Source organism: Thamnophis elegans, chromosome 10 (assembly GCF_009769535.1).
Source record: "Thamnophis elegans isolate rThaEle1 chromosome 10, rThaEle1.pri, whole genome shotgun sequence".
In the NCBI taxonomy this organism is placed as follows: Eukaryota; Metazoa; Chordata; class Lepidosauria; order Squamata; family Colubridae; genus Thamnophis; species Thamnophis elegans.
The window spans coordinates 69,988,651-70,004,779 of NC_045550.1; the positions used below are offsets into that span (position 1 = coordinate 69,988,651).

Consider the following 16,129-nt stretch of genomic DNA (forward strand, 5'->3'; position numbering starts at 1 on the left):
CTGCAGACAAGGCATTTTCGGAAAAATAAATGTGAAGAAAGGAAAGCAGGAGAAGGAAGAGAGACTCCGGGGGAAGCCTTCAGGAAGGTAGATGGATGGATGATAGGACAGACAGACAGACAGATTGTGTGTGCGTGTGTGTGTGTGTGTGTGTGTGTGTGTGTGTGTGTGTGTGTGTGTATTTAAAGTCACAACCCCTGGTATGCCCCAATTATGGGAGGAAGCTAACTGCTTCCATTCTCTCTCCATCGGCTCGTCAAAGAGACCATCCAGACAGAAAGCCCAATATTTTACTGTTGCCTTTGTTGCCACAAATACTACACTACATATATATATATATATATATATATAGATATAGATATAGATATAGATATAGATATAGATATAGATATAGATATAGATATAGATATAGATATAGATATAGATATAGATATAGATATAGATATAGATAGATAGATAGATAGATAGATAGATAGATAGATGATAGATAGATGATAGATAGAGCGAGTGTTTATTATATTCACAAGAATTTAGAATAGAATAGAATACAATAGCAGAGTTGGAAGGGACCTTGGAGGTCTTCTAGTCCAGCCCCTTTCTAAAGCAGGAGAACCTATACAATTCCAGACAAATGGTTATCCAACCTCTTCTTAAAGACTTCCAGTGTTGGGGCATTCACAACTTCTGGAGGCAACTTCTGTTCCACTGATTCATTGTTCTCAGTGTCAGGAAATCCCTCCTCAGTTCTAAGTTGCTTCTCTCCTTGATTATTATTATTTATTTATTAGACTTATATACCGCTTCATAGGGCTTTCAGCCCTCTCTAAGCAGTTTACAATTTTTTTTAGCAAATTGAGTCAGCAACTTGCCCCCACAGTCTGGGTCCTCATTTCACCCACCTCGGAAGGATGGAAGGCTGAGTCGACCTTGAGCCGGTGAGGTTTGAACCACTGAACTGCAGATCACAGTCAGCTGAAGTGGCCTGCAGTACTGCACCTTAACCACTGCGCCACCTCGACTCTTAGATTAGTTTCCACCCATTGCTTCTTGCCCTACACTCAGGTGCCTTGGAGAATAGCTTGACTCCCTCTTCTTTGTGGCAAACCCTGAGATATTGGAAGACTGCTATCCTGTCTCTCACAGTCCTTCTTTTCATTAAACTAGACCTAAACTAGACATTCTCTCAATTCCTGCAACCGTTCCTCATATGTTTTAGTCTCCAGTCCCCTAATCCTCTTTGTTGCTCTTCTCTGCACTCTTTCCAGAGTCTCCACATCTTTTCTACATTCACAACAGAGTTGTGAAAGCTCCATCACTGGAGGTTTTTAAGAAGAGACTGGATGGCCTTTTGTCTAAAACGGCCTGAATAGGGGGTTGGACTAGAAGACCTCCAAGGTCCCTTCCAACTCTGTTATTGTATTCTAATCTACCCTACCCTACTCTACTCATTCCTATTCTATTCTATTCTAATAGATGAACCCATGAGAACAGGTGAGAATATTAAAGTCAACAGGCAATACTTATTTTATTTTTCTCGTTTCTTGGCTTAGTTATTCCATTTATATGTCCCTCCATCTCTCTAATCAAAGCACGGGAGGCCTACAGTAGGTGCTTCGCAGAGAGAGAGAGAGAAGGCAATGCAGAATTATTGCAAATGCAACGGGGATTTATTGCATTTAGGTATAATTCTTCTTCCCTTTTACCACGTCCTTGCTGTATTTATCATACTATTTAACAATGCTTCCTCTGTGTCCTTCGAACTATTGTAGGTATGCCGGTATGCGTGCTTGCGTGAGTTTAAAAATACATCCATTTGGGAAGCGGTTTATATTTTAAACAGTGCATCATATTTAGGTGCCTTAAATATGTGGAAACGTCAATATGGAGCCCACACAGGGACAGCTGCCATTAAAAACATGATGTGGAAAGCAGGCGTCTCCAAGCATGGCCCCTTTAAGACCGGTGGACTTCAACTCCCAGAATTCCCTAGCCAGTGCTGGGAGTTGAAGTCCACCAGTCTTAAAAGTGACCAGGTTTGGAGAGCCATGTCATGCTGGCTGGGGAATTCTGGGAGTTGAAGTCCACCAGTCTTAAAGGGGCCAAGTTTGGAAACCCCTGAGCCAAAGCCACGCCCCATTTGGAAAAGCTGTATGCAGATCAGGAAAAGGCGTGTTGAAAATTAAAAGCTGCGGTTTTCAAAATTTAGAAGTTGCCTCGTGGGGGGGTCAACCCGATATGAATCCTGACTAAATGAATTACTTCTACTTTATTGCAAAGCTACGTTAACAGAAACTTGTAGGTTTGGAAATGCAACTCTCCCGCTGCCTCCTTTACAGCCGGAGAAACGAGGGAGGGTTTCTTCTGAGTCTCTTCCTCCGTCCATCGTGCAGTCCCTTATCAGGCTGTTTTCTAAAGCTTAACAGAATCTTGTAACTTGGAAAGTACAATTCTCTTTCACGGTGTCTTTTAGAGCCGGAGAAACTAGGGAGGGTTTCTTCTGAACCTCCACCCATTATGTAGCTGTGGGCTATGCGCCCTCTTCCCTACCTCTTCTTTAAAGCTACATTGACAGAATCTTGCAAGTTTGAAAGTGCAAATCTCCCACTGTCTCTTTTGCAGACTGAGAAACTAGGGGGGGTCCCTTCAGACCCTCTTTCTCTTCCCATGTGTGCAGCTGAGGGCTCTGTGCTCTCTTATCTGACCGTTCCCTGAAGCTACATTAACACAAGACTTACATCTTATCAGTCTGAAAGTACCCTTACAAATCCCCCACCATCTCCTTTGGAGACTGAGAAACTAGGGGGGGTCCCTTCAGACCCTCTTTCTCTTCCCGTGTTTACAGCTGAGGGCTGTGTGCTCTCTTATCTGACCGTTCCCTGAAGCTACATTAACACAAGACTTACATCTTACAAGAGCCGAGGTGGCGCAGTGGTTAGGGGTGCAGTACTGCAGGCCACTTTAGCTGACTCTGATCTGCAGTTCAGCGGTTCAAATCTCACCGGCTCAAGGTCGACTCAGCCTTCCATCCTTCCGAGGTGGGTGAAATGAGGACCCAGACTGTGGGGGCGATATGCTGACTCAATTTGCTAAAAAAATTGTAAACCGCTTAGAGAGGCCTGAAAGCCCTATGAAGCGGTATATAAGTCTAATAAATAAATAAATAAATAATCTTATCAGTCTGAAAGTACCCTTACAAATCCCCCACCATCTCCTTTGGAGACTGAGAACCTAGGGAGGGTCCCTTCTGAGCCTCTTTCTCTTCCTGTGTGTGCAGCTGAAGGCTGTGTGCTCTCTTATCTGACTGTTCCCTGAAGCTACATTAACACAAGACTTACATCTTATCAGTCTGAAAGTACCCTTACAAATCCCCCACCATCTCCTTTGGAGACTGAGAAACTAGGGAGGGTCCCTTCTGAGCCACTTTCTCTGTCTGTTATGCAGCTGGGGGCCATGCCGTCTCTTATCTGCTCTTCTCTTCTCTGCAGTGTATCTTAACCTCAGTCTCCCAAGGTCATTTGCTAAACCCCTCCATTCCCACGCACCAGGCTAAAAATGCACCAGCAAAGATGTTAAATCACCAGTTCAGGTTGGAACTGTTTGGCAAGGAAAATTGATTAGGAATACCTGGATCCTAATTTCTTTTTTCAACAGACTTGGATAGGTGCTACTATAGGCCATCTTGGAAATCTCCTAAATCCCTTAATTTTTTCCCCTCCCTTCTCCAGACTGAAAATCCTGCTCCAAGTCCGGGATCTGCTTTTAGACCAGAGGATGAAATAGAACAGTTGACCAAAAAGATGCTGTATGACATGGAGAATCCCCCTTCAGAAGAATACTTCGGTGAGTTGGCATTTTTTGCGACTGGGAAAAATGACTTACGACCGGGTCCTTGCACTTACGACCGCCGCAGCATCCCGAAGGTCACCTGAGCCGAGGTGGCACAGTGGTTAAATGCAGCACTGCAGGCTACTTCAGCTGACTGCAGTTCTGCAGTTCGGCTGTTCAAATCTCACCGGCTCAAGGCTGACTCAGCCTTCCATCCTTCCGAGGTGGGTGAAATGAGGACCCAGACTGTGGTTGGGGGCGATATGCTGACTCTGTAAACCGCTTAGAGAGGGCTGAAAGCCCTATGAAGCGGTATATAAGTCTAACTGCTATTGCTATTGATGGCCCTCAGTCGTGACCTTCTCAGCCGGCTTCCGACAGGCAAAGTCAGTGTGGGAAAGCCGGATTCGCTTAACGACCACATGACTCATTAACAACTCCAGCCATTCATTTTAACAACCGAGGAGTTCCCTTACCAACTGACGTGATTCGCTTGGCAGCCAAGGAGTAGCTTAACGACTGCGGTGATTCAAATTAGCAACCAAGGGGAAAAAAATAATAATAATCATAAAATTGGGATCGACTCCCCTAACAACCGCTTTGCTGAGCCACAGAAATTCTGGTGTCAGTTGTGGTCGTAACTCGAGGACTAGCTGTATCAAAGAACTGGGTGATCTGTTGTTCAAAGGGCGGGGGGAGGATTTTAAGAAATCCGTATGTTTCCTTGTTCTCTGATCCTTGTCTTTAGAAATCTGAGACAATTATGGAATCCTGGTGGCAGGGAGTTCCCCAGGCATTTTGTTTTACATGGGGGGGGGGGAGTTAATTTTCAAAGCCAAAGAGTTTGGCTGCAGCCTTTACTGTAGGGTCTCCAACTTTTAAGACTTGTGGACTTCAACTCCCAGAATTCCTCAGCCAGCCACGCCTGTTTCCCCCCCCCCTCTTCAACCCCTAAAGCAGAGAGATTGCAGAGGAAGGGATTACAAGAGAGGAAGCTATGCTGGCTGGGGGATTCTGGGAGTTGCAGTCCACAGGTCTTAAAAGTAGCCGAGTTTGGACATCTCTGCCCACCCCCCCATGCCAGAAAATTAAAAACCAAGAGCCCAACAAGCGACCTTGACCCCAACTGAGGTTGGACAATTTCTGCAGAGGAATTCAATGTCATAGAAACTTCTCCTCCACCCAGGTTTGCACATCCGAGCATGAGGTCAATGGCAACTGGGATGCATTAAAAAAGAAAATCTGTTGAGAGCTGCGATTTTTTGAATGGAAGGACCTAATTAACTGAGCTGGGAAGCTTCAGGCCATTATCATAATTCATGAGTATAACATGGTCCAAATTATTACATCTGAAGAGGCAAAGAGGATTAGGAAAGGTCATTGGCTGGTTCTTTTCTGCCTTTCTTCCTTTCTATTTCCAGCTCCCTCACCTGCCTCTTTTTCAGAAAGTCCTTGACTTATGGGGACGGTTGTGACCAGGAGAGAGGGAGGGAGAGAGGGGGGGATGTATATAGATGATAGATAGATAGATAGATAGATAGATAGATAGATAGATAGATAGATAGATAGATAGATAGATAGATAGATAGCTGATAGATGATAGATGATAGATGAAAGATGAAAGATAGATAGAAATAGAGAGAGAGATGAAAGATAGACAGACATGGATGAATGGGTGGATAAGTAGATAGGTAGCTAGGTAGGTAGGTAGGGATGGATGGATGGATGGATGGATAGATAGATAGATAGATAGATAGATAGATAGATAGATAGATGAAAGATAGATAGAAATAGAGAGAGAGATGAAAGATAGACAGACATGGATGAATGGGTGGGTAGGTAGGTAGGTAGGTAGGTAGGTAGGGCTGGATGGATGGATAGATAGATAGATAGATAGATAGATAGATAGATAGATAGATAGATAGATAGATAGATAAGAGAGAGAGAGAGATGAAAGATAGACACAGACATGGATGGATAGATAGGCAGGCAGGCAGGCAGGCAGGCATGGATGGATGGAGATAGATAGATAGATAGATAGATAGATAGATAGATAGATAGATAGATAGATAGATAGATAGATAGATAGATAGTACATAGATATGCGAGAGAGAGAGAGAGAGAGAGAGAGAATCAAACTTCAAATAGCTGTTGCTAAGCATTGCCAAGCACCAAATTTGGAGCACCAGAGTGTGGGGATGCTGCCATGGTCGTAAGTGCGAGGAGCAGTTGAAAGCCCCTTTCTTCAGTGCAGTTGCAACGTCTTCTGTGTGGCTGGGTGTTGCTCGTGTTGAGGGCCAGGCCAATTAAACCCCCAAGTAACCGTATCACCCAACCAAGATAATCACGGTTTGTTGTTCCTGGGCCTTTTTTGGAGAGCTTCCGTTTTGCGGCTGTCACACCCAGACATCCCAATTGTGTCTTTCCGATGTTTAACCAAGTCGCCTCCGGCAGGTTTGAAAAACACAAAAACCTGTTCAGGAAGGCGGAGGTAGTCCTCGGCTTACAACATTCATTTGGCAACCATTTCAAGTAATAATGACATTGAAAAAAATTGATTGATGTCTGTGGTAGCATCCTCCCGTGATCAAACTCTGGGTATTTGGCAATCCTCATGCACCGCCAGTCCTCGACTTAACAACGGTTCATTTAGTAACCATTCAAAGTCATGATGACACTGAAAAAAGCGACTTAGGACCGTGTTTCACACTTACGACCATTGCAGCATCCCCAGGGTCAGGTGATCAAAATCCAGGGGCTTGGCAATGGACTCATATTTATGACAGTTGCTGTGTGCTTGGGGTAACGGGGTCCTCTTTTGCGACTGTCTGACAAGCAAAATCAATGGCGAAGCCAGATTCACTTAACGACCAGGTTGCTAAAAGAAAAAACGGACGTGATTCACTTAACAACTGTGGCAAGAAAGGTCGTAAAACGGGGCAAAATTCAAATGTCTTGCTTAGCAACAGAAACGCTGGGGTCAATTGTGGTCGTAAGTCGAGGACTATCTGTATTTACAACGCGTGCAGCGTCCAGGGGTGACCATTTATGACTTGCCCAGCCAGTTTCCGACATGCAAAATCGAAGAGGGAAGCCGGGATCGCTTAACAAATGCAATGATTCACTTAATAACCGTGGCCAGAAAAGTCATCAACTGGGACAAAACTCACTTAAAGACCTGGATGGCTTAGCAATGGGAATTTTGAGCCCAGGGACTATATTGACCGTCATAAATAGGAGCCGGTTGCGAAACGCCTGAATCTTGACCGTGGGGATGGCGGTGCGATTCACTTAATGACTGCAGTGTTTCACTTAACAACCATTTGAGCGGATCTCAAATCGTGGAGCTGAAAAATTACCCGCTCAGGAGTGAGCCTGGAAGATGGGATTTTTGTCTCTGGGGAGGGTCTTCGCTCCTCCCTCCCCCTGTATTTCAAATTCAAGGAACGTTTTGATTTTGGCTCTTGGTGGGGAAATGAAAAATTAATCACTAAAGCTCCTTAAAGCCAGAAACATTTGGTGCCGATTCCACGGGCTTTTATTAGTGTCCTCATCACTCATAAAATGCATACAGACTAAACGTTTTTACTTATTTATTTGCTCATCCAGTTTATACGGACGCCCGTCCCACGAGAAAGAGCCACGGGGGGGGCACGTAATAGAAAAGATTCTGAAACGACTAACATGCAAACGTTCCCTGTTTTATTTTTTAAAAAATAGTAATTTTTATGATGATTTATTCACATTGTAAGTACAAGTCCTTGACTTACGACCCACCATTCAGCCCGCAATTTCCATGGCTAAACGAGACGGCCATTAAGTGAGCTTTTGCCCCCCTTCGTTGTGACTTTTCTCGCTGCGGTCATTAAGCAAATCGCTGCGGCGGTTAGCTTAAGTCACGCGGTCGTTATATTGAACGGGCTTCCTCGTCGGCTTTGCTCATCCGAAGGTCACCAAAGGGGAATTGCATGACACTGCAAACTGTCATAAATACGAGTCAGCGGCCAAGCAGCCGAATTTTAATCATGTGACCACGGGGATGCTGCCGCGGTCGTAAGTGCGAGGACCAGCTTTAAGTCCCTTTTTTCACCATGTTGTAAAAGTCGCTAAACGAATAGTCAGTAAGTCGAGAACACCCTGTTTTTCCAAGCTCCTTTTTGGGATGTTTTTCACCCTGTAATGAAACATTTGAGTTTTGGCCGCTGCCGTCCGGATGTGACCAATATGTCAATATTTTTGGCAGTCCGCCTTGAAGACAACTTCCAGAAAACACAACGCAGAGAAAGAGCTGGTGTCCTTCCAAGCCACAATCTTCATAAATAAATTGGGCCGGCGTTTTTAAGCTTCCGTTTCTCTCCGATCGGACACTCGCCGGGGAAGGTTCCAGCAAGTAGAATTCGTGCCGTGCTTCAACACAACGCAGGTTTCAAAGCGAGGATTGAACTGAAGGGGGAGGTCATTCACCTGGAAGCTCTTCCCAGGTTGAGGGGCTTCTAGGTCGGCTGGAAAGCACCCCCCCCCCCCCGTGGATCCTGCTGCCACCCCAAAAGACCTGAGAACTGTGGTCAATAGCAATAGCAGTTAGACTTATATACCGCTTCCTAGGGCTTTCAGCCCTCTCTAAGCAGTTTACAGAGTCAGCATATCGCCCCCAACAACAATCCGGGTCCTCATTTCACCCACCTTGGAAGGATGGAAGGCTGAGTCAACCTTGAGCTGGTCAGGATTGAACTCCTGGCAGGGCAGAGTCAGCAATACTGCATTCTAACCACTGTACTACCATGGCCTTTCCTTCCTTCTCCTCCCCTCCCATTTAGCACTTAACATTTATATACCGCTTCACAGTCCTTCGCAGCCCCTCTCTAAGCAGTTTACAATCTGGGTCCTCATTTCACCCACCTCGGAAGGATGGAAGGCTGAGTCAACCTTTGAGCCGGTGAGATTTGAACCGCTGAACTGCAGATCACAGTCAGCTGAAGTAGCCTGCAGTACTGCACCCTAACCACTGCGCCACCTCGGTCAAGGACTTGTGGACTTCAACTCCCAGAATTCCTTAGCCTGCCATGTCTGTTTTGTTTTTTTTTCCTACAGCAGAGAGATTGCAGCGGAATGGATGACAAGAGAGTAAGCATTTTTTTATAGCAAAGAGATTGCAGGAGAAGGGATGACAAGAGAGTAAGATTTTTTCTATAGCAGAGAGTTTGAGTTTGAGTTTTGAGTTTTATTAATATTTGTAGGCCGCCCTTTTCCCTGAGGGGACTCAGGGCGGCTCACATAAAATCAGGGAGGGGGAATAACAAAACAATGACAAAGACACATATAATAAAAGTAATAAGCAACATACATTCATCATTCGGGAGGGGCAACTATCCTTGTCCCCAGGCCTGACGGGCGAGCCAGTTCTTCAAGGCTGTGCGGAAGGCCTGGACGGTGGAGAGGGTACGAATCTCTACGGGGAGCTCGTTCCAAAGGGCCGGGGCTACTGCTGAGAAGGCTCTCCTCCTTGTAGTTGCCAGCCGACACTGGCTGGCCGATGGAATGCGGAGGAGGCCTAATCTATGTGATCTTATTGGTCGCAGGGAGGTAATTGGCAGAAGGCGGTCTCTCAAGTATCCAGATCCACTGCCATGTAGGGCTTTATGGGTGATTAATAGCACCTTGAAGCGCATCCGGAGATCGACAGGCAGCCAGCGCAGCTCGCGGAGGATGGGTGTTATGCGGGTGAATCGAGGTGCACCCGCAATCACTCGCGCGGCTGCGTTCTGTACCAACTGAAGTCGCCGGATGCTCTTCAAGGGCAGCCCCATGTAGAGCACATTGCAGTATTCCAGCCTAGAGATCACAAGGGCCCGAGTGACTGTTGTGAGAGCCTCCCGATTCAGGTAGGGTCGCAACTGGCGCACCAGGCGAACCTGGGCGAATGCCCCCCTGGTCACAGCCGTTAGGTGGTGGTCAAATGACAGCTGTGGATCCAGGAGGACTCCCAAGTTGCGAACCCTCTCTGAGGGGTGCAAAATTTGAGAGATTGCAGGAGAAGGGATGACAAGATAGTAAGATTTTTTCTATAGCAGAGAGATTGCAGGAGAAGGGATGACAAGGGAGTAAGCTTTTTTCTATAGCAGAGAGATTGCAGCGGAAGGGATGACAAGAGAGTAAGATTTTTTCTATAGCAAAGAGATTGCAGGAGAAGGGATGACAAGAGAGTAAGATTTTTTCTATAGCAGAGAGATGGCAGCAGAAGGGATGACAAGAGAGTAAGCATTTTTTTATAGCAAAGAGATTGCAGGAGAAGGGATGACAAGAGAGTAAGATTTTTTCTATAGCAGAGAGATTGCAGGAGAAGGGATGACAAGGGAGTAAGCTTTTTTCTATAGCAGAGAGATTGCAGCGGAAGGGATGACAAGAGAGTAAGCATTTTTTTTTTCTATAGCAAAGGTGGCTCCTATTTTTCTACTTGCATTTTTTAACGTGCTTCCGAACTGCTCGGTTGGCAGAAGCTGGGACGAGTCACGGGAGCTCACTCCGTTGCACTCGGGATTCGAACCTCAAACTCCCAACCTTTCTGATCGACAAGCTCAGGGTCTTTAGCCCCTGAGCCACCGCATCCCTTGCTTCTATTAGACCCAAAATGGTTGTGCCGGTGCCAGAACGTCTTCCCACTAAGGTCAGAGGAAGCACCACGGACCCCACAGAGCTGAATTTTGCTCCACATCCTAGGCCAGTGAGGGCGAACCTTTTCGGCACCAAGTGCGCTCGTGGGAGTGGGATGCGGCCCTGTTTGTGCCAGAAACCGAAGAGCAGTCTCCCAGTGCGCATGTGCATTCCGGGAAGATGGTTTTCCGGGTTCTGGTACGCCAGCTGGTCTTTGTGCATGCGTGTGCCCCAGAAGACCAGGTGACTGGTGCTCATGTGCGTGCCAGAAACCGGAAGAGCATCCGGCTTCCAGCCCTCCCGCATACAGGAGCACCAGCTGGCCAGCACTGCAGGATGCGGAGGAGCGACGTGCCATGGCTCTGCGGGCCACCTCTGCCCCCCCCCCTCCGTGCCTTCGGTTCGCCCTCACTGCGCTGGGCCACGGAGGGACATACCAGTGCCCCTAACAGGTTGTGTGAAGGTGGGCTAGGGAAAAGGACGTCGTGGAAGGCTGGGCCAGAGGGGTCCCAGGTGGACTTCAGCCCGTCTCTTTGTCCCTCGCAGGTCGTTGTGCCCGCTGTGGGGAGAACGTGGTGGGGGAAGGAAGCGGCTGCACAGCCATGGACCAAGTCTTCCACGTCAGCTGCTTCACCTGCATGATTTGCCACCAGAAGCTCCGGGGACAACCTTTCTACGCCGTGGAGAAGAAGGCCTACTGCGAGCCTTGCTACATCGTGAGTAGCCCTTCCTCCGCCTCCCTCTCCAGCGTGGGGAAGGGTCTCGGCTGAGCTCCGGGGGGGATCTCGGGCTTCAGCTCATCCTTCCAAAGGTCCGCCGGGGAACTGGGTTGGGCCGGAAAGGCCCAAGGCCCCCTTGAAAAGGTCCACTTAAATTAATTGACGGCTCCTCGTGCCCGGCCACAGGATGACCAGGACACAGGGGACCTTCTGGCCAAAGGCAGCTGGACTTTCTTGTTTTTTTCTTTGAAGAACTTTCGCTTCTCCTCCAAGAAGCTTCTTCCGTTCCGACTGGAGGGTGGGGAAAGGAAATCTAGGGAGAGCAGAGGAAGCTTCTTGGAGGAGAAGTGAGATGCCTTCAAAGAAAGAACAAGAAAGTCCAGTTGCCTCTTGGGAAAAGCACTTTTGGGACACTTTTGTGGATGACTGGGATGAAAGGAGGGCGGGAGGGAGGAAGGATGGATGGATAGAGGGAGGGAAGGATGGATGGATGGATAATGGATGGATAGATGCAGGGATGGAGGGAGGGAGGAATGGAGAAATGATGGATGGATGAAGGGATGGGTGGATGGATAAAGGGAGGGAAGGATGAATGAATGGAGGGAAGGATGGATGGAAGGGAGGGACAGAAGGACGGAGGGAGGAATGGGGAAATGATGGATGGATGGAGGGAAGGATGGATGGAAGGGATGGGGGAGGGAGGGACAGATGGGGGGAGCAATGGGGGACTGATAGATGGATGAAGGGATGGATGGATGGATAATGGATGGACAGATGCAGGGATGGAGGGAGGGAGGAATGGAGAAATGATGGATGGATGAAGGGATGGGTGGAAGGAAGGGTGGGTGGGTGGATAAAGGGAGGGAAGGATGAATGAATGGAGGGAAGGATGGATGGAAGGGAGGGACAGAAGGACGGAGGGAGGAATGGGGAAATGATGGACGGATAGAGGGAAGGATGGATGGGAAGGATGGAGGGAAGGGATAGATGGATGGATGGATGGAGCAACGGAGGGAGGGAGGGAAGGGTGGATGGGAGGGAGGGAAGGATTGGCAGAGGGATGGAAGGAAGAAAAGAAGGAAGGAGAGAACGAGGGATGGATCTTTGCTCACCAACCCCTTCCACTGTAGACCAAGGGTTGAGGGGGTCCTCCTGCTTCTCCCCAGAAGACCCTCCAGTGGTGGGCTGATCCAGGCCCTCTTGGCTCTTCTCTCGAGGCATCAGGCTTTGTGCCGTCAGGAGGGTCAAACGGGTCGTAGCTGCATCACTCAAGGGCTTCATTAGCCTGAGTGGAATCCTGGCAGAAGAAGCTCCATCAGCCGGCCTGGGAGGGAAGGAGATGAGCAGGACAACGGAGGAGGACTCCCTCCCTCCCTCCCTCCCTCCTCCTCGTTCCCATTCATCATCAGGTCTTCAATAAGGCATAAGAAATATTAGTGAAATGTTGAAATGGAGCAGAAGGTGGCTGGTTCCCTGGACCCCCTGCAGACCCCACCCCACCCAGAGCTCCCGAGGGGACAGTCAGAGGGTCCCACGAGATGTGTGTGAGAGAAGGCTCTTTCTGCCCCTCCATCATCACCCTTTCTCCTCCTCTTCCTTTTCCACCATCCCCATTTCCCCTTCTGTAGCACCACTTTCTCCTCCCTTCTCCACCATCATCTCTTGTTCTCCTTCCTCTCCCTCCTCTTCCTCCTCCTCTTCTTTCTTTTTCTTCTCCTTCTCTTTCTCCTCTTCCACCTCCTCCTTCCCCTCCTCCTCCTTTCTTCATCTTCTTCTCCTTCTCCTCCATCTCCTCCACCTCCTTTTCTCCTCCTCCTCCTCCTCCTCCTCCTCTTTCTTCTCCTTCTGCTAATCCTCCTCCCCCTCCTCCCTGCACACCCTCTTCCCCTCCAGCACTGATGATGTTCCCTAGTTGGGTTGTGAAACGTCTGGCAGGAAACCCCAACTCTGCTCCTCAGAGTGCGCCCAGGACCCCTCGTTTCCACCTACAAATATTCTCCTTGAGATGCCGGGGGGACGGGGGACGGGGACGGACTCCAACTCAGGATAACTCCTGAGCCGAGGTGGTGCAGTGGTTAAATGCAGCACTGCAGGCTACTTCAGCTGACTGCAGTTCTGCAGTTCGGCTGTTCAAATCTCACCGGCTCAGGGTTGACTCAGCCTTCCATCCTTCCGAGGTGGGTAAAATGAGGACCCGGATTGTTGTTGGGGGCAAATATGCTGACTCTGTAAACCGCTTAGAGAGGGCTGCAAAGCACTGTGAAGCGGTATATAAGTCTAACTGCTATTGCTATTGCTAACTCACCGTCACGGAGCACATTGGAGGCAACGTGCTGCATTTGGGAGTGATTATCTCCGGGGATGGAGGTGTTGCGTGGTGCGTTTGGCAGATGCCTCTGTGTGTGTGTGTGTGTGTGTGTGTGTGTGTGTGTGTGTGATATTTAGCATACTGTGCTACCTCAGCTTCCCTGACGATGCCCTCGTCAGCCCATCGTGTGAACCCAGAAAATGGGTGAAGCCGATTAGCAGATGCCGCAGGTTGTCTGAAGGCAGCCTGGGACTCCTGAGCGCTGACCCAAATTATCAGAAAGGTTTCCTTCCATGCCACAAAAGAGAGGGAGGTTTCCCAGGAACTACATCCAGCAGGCGACGGGCATTTTGACTCCTATCTAGAAGGGAAGAGAATATAGAATGGAATGGAATAGATATTGGAATGAAGAACAGAATATGGAATGTGGAATATGGAATATGGAATGGAATAGAATGAATAGAATAGAATAAATAGAATGGAATGGAATGGAATAGAATAAATAGAATAGAATAGAATGGAATAGAATACAACAGAACAGAACAGAACAGAAAATATGGAATAGAATAGAACAGAACAGAAAAGAATACAAAAGAAAATAGAATAGAGAGTAGAATAGAACAGAATAGAATAGAACAGAATAGAACAGAATAGAATAGAACAGAATAGAATAGAACAGAATAGAATAGAATAGAATATAAAATATGGTATGGAATAGGAATAGAATAGAACAAAAGAAAACATAGAAGAGAAGGAAATGGAATGGAATGGAAGAGTTGGAAGGGACCTTGGAGGTCTTCTAGTCCAACCCCCTGCCTAGGCAGGAGACCCTATACCGTTTCAGACAAATGGCTATCCAGCGTCTTCTTAAAGACTTCCAGTGTTGGGGCATTCACAACTTCTGGAGGCAACTTCTGTTCCACTGATTCATTGTTCTCACTGTCAGGAAGTTTCTCCTCAGTTCTAAATTGCTTCTCTCCTTGATTAGTTTCCATCTGTTGCTTCTTGTTCTGCCCTCAGGTGCCTTGGAGAATAGTTTGACTCCCTCTTCTTTGGGGCAACCCCTGAGATATTGGAAGATGCTATCATGTCTCCCCTGGTCCTTCTTTTCATTCAACTAGACACACCCAGTTCCTGCAACCGTTCCTCATATGTTTTAGTCTCCAGTCCCCTAATCCTCTTCCTTGCTCTTCTCTGCACTCTTTCCAGAGTCTCACCATCTTTTCTACATCGTGGAGACCAAAACTGGATGCAAATATTCCAAGTGTGGCCTTTCCAAGGCCTTATAAAGTGGTATTAATAGCAATAGCAGTAGACTTATATACCGCTTCATAGGCCTTTCAGGCCTCTCTAAGCGGTTTACAGAGAGTCAGCATATTGCCCCCAACAATCTGGGTCCTCATTAACCCTTCACGGGATCTTGATTCTCTCCCTCTGTTGATGCAGCCTAGAACTGTGTTGGCTTTTTTGGCAGCTGCTGCCCACGGCTGGCTCCTATTTAAATGGTTCTCCACTAGGACTCCAAGATCCCCCTCACGGTTACTCCTATTGAGCAAGGTATCACCTAAACTGTCCCTGTGCATTTGGCTTTTCCTTGCCTAAATGTAGAACCTGACTCTTTTCACCCTTGAATTTCATTTTATTAGATAGGGTGTTGAATGAGATCCTTTTGTATCTTGAGCCCATTTTTGGGGGTGTTGGCAGCTTTTGTTCTGCTTGGGAAAATACGGTCAAGTGAAGAAGGAAGCTCCCAATTCTCCATATCTGACTGGGGCTATTTTCTAGAAATTAAATGTCGGATGAGCAGAAATAGCTTTTTTACTTACTGGTGCAGAAAATCGGCTCCCGATTCCAAGCCACAGATAGCTGCTGTTTTTCCCCTCTCTCCCCTGTTAAAAGATTAAAAAGGACCAAAATAGCAACAGAGGGAGGGAGGGAGGGAGGGAGAGAGAGAGAGAGAGAGAATAAATAAATAAATAAACAAAACAAATAAATAAACAAATAAATAAACAAATAAATAAATAAATAAATAAATAAATAAACAAATAAATAAACAAATAAATAAACAAATAAATAAACAAATGAGAGGCAAAAGAACACACACAAACACTTACTTCCGTTTTTAAAATCCCTTATTTTCGTTTTTATCCCTCCACGAAATTGGAGGGTAATTTACCGAAAGAGACTGTCAGCGCAATGCAGCTCGACAATTTGAACGTTAACGGCTGGTGGAGGGAATCATTAAAGACAATTATGTGAGTTTTTCCTCCCTTACGGAGAGGCTGAAGGATTCTTAACGATTTACCTGCAAAACAAGAAATATGGAATTCATTAAACAAAAAAAATAGGGCGCCTTTCGAAGCCGCGGCGCAGCCGAGTCTGGTTGCGGCTCCCGGAGGACGTGTGGGTTGGGTCGGCGTGCAGGGGGGTCTGCGCTTAAGACCACAATGAAGCCCAACGTTTCCACGGCTGAGCGAGGCTGTGGTTAAAAGTCCATTTTGCCCCGTTTTATGACCTTTCTTGCCGCCGCCGTTAAGCGAATCGCTTCCATTTTTCAGTTACCCGCATAGTTGTTCAGGGAATCAGCCTTTCCCCCCTTCTCAGAAAGTTGCAAAAGGGGACAGTC

General features: G+C 47.3%; 1 protein-coding gene across 1 annotated transcript in view; it reads left to right on the plus strand.

The window, feature by feature from the left end:
* Positions 1–3,644: 3,644 nt before the first annotated feature.
* The window catches only part of LPP (LIM domain containing preferred translocation partner in lipoma), a gene marked incomplete at its 5' end in the record, with an annotated part of 38,494 nt that continues 26,009 nt past the window's right edge, over positions 3,645–16,129 (plus strand). Inside the window, 2 exons of the mRNA XM_032225228.1 lie at positions 3,645–3,840; positions 11,023–11,192. Coding sequence (XP_032081119.1) covers positions 3,645–3,840; positions 11,023–11,192 — 366 coding nt within the window. The remainder of the gene's footprint in view (positions 3,841–11,022; positions 11,193–16,129) is intronic.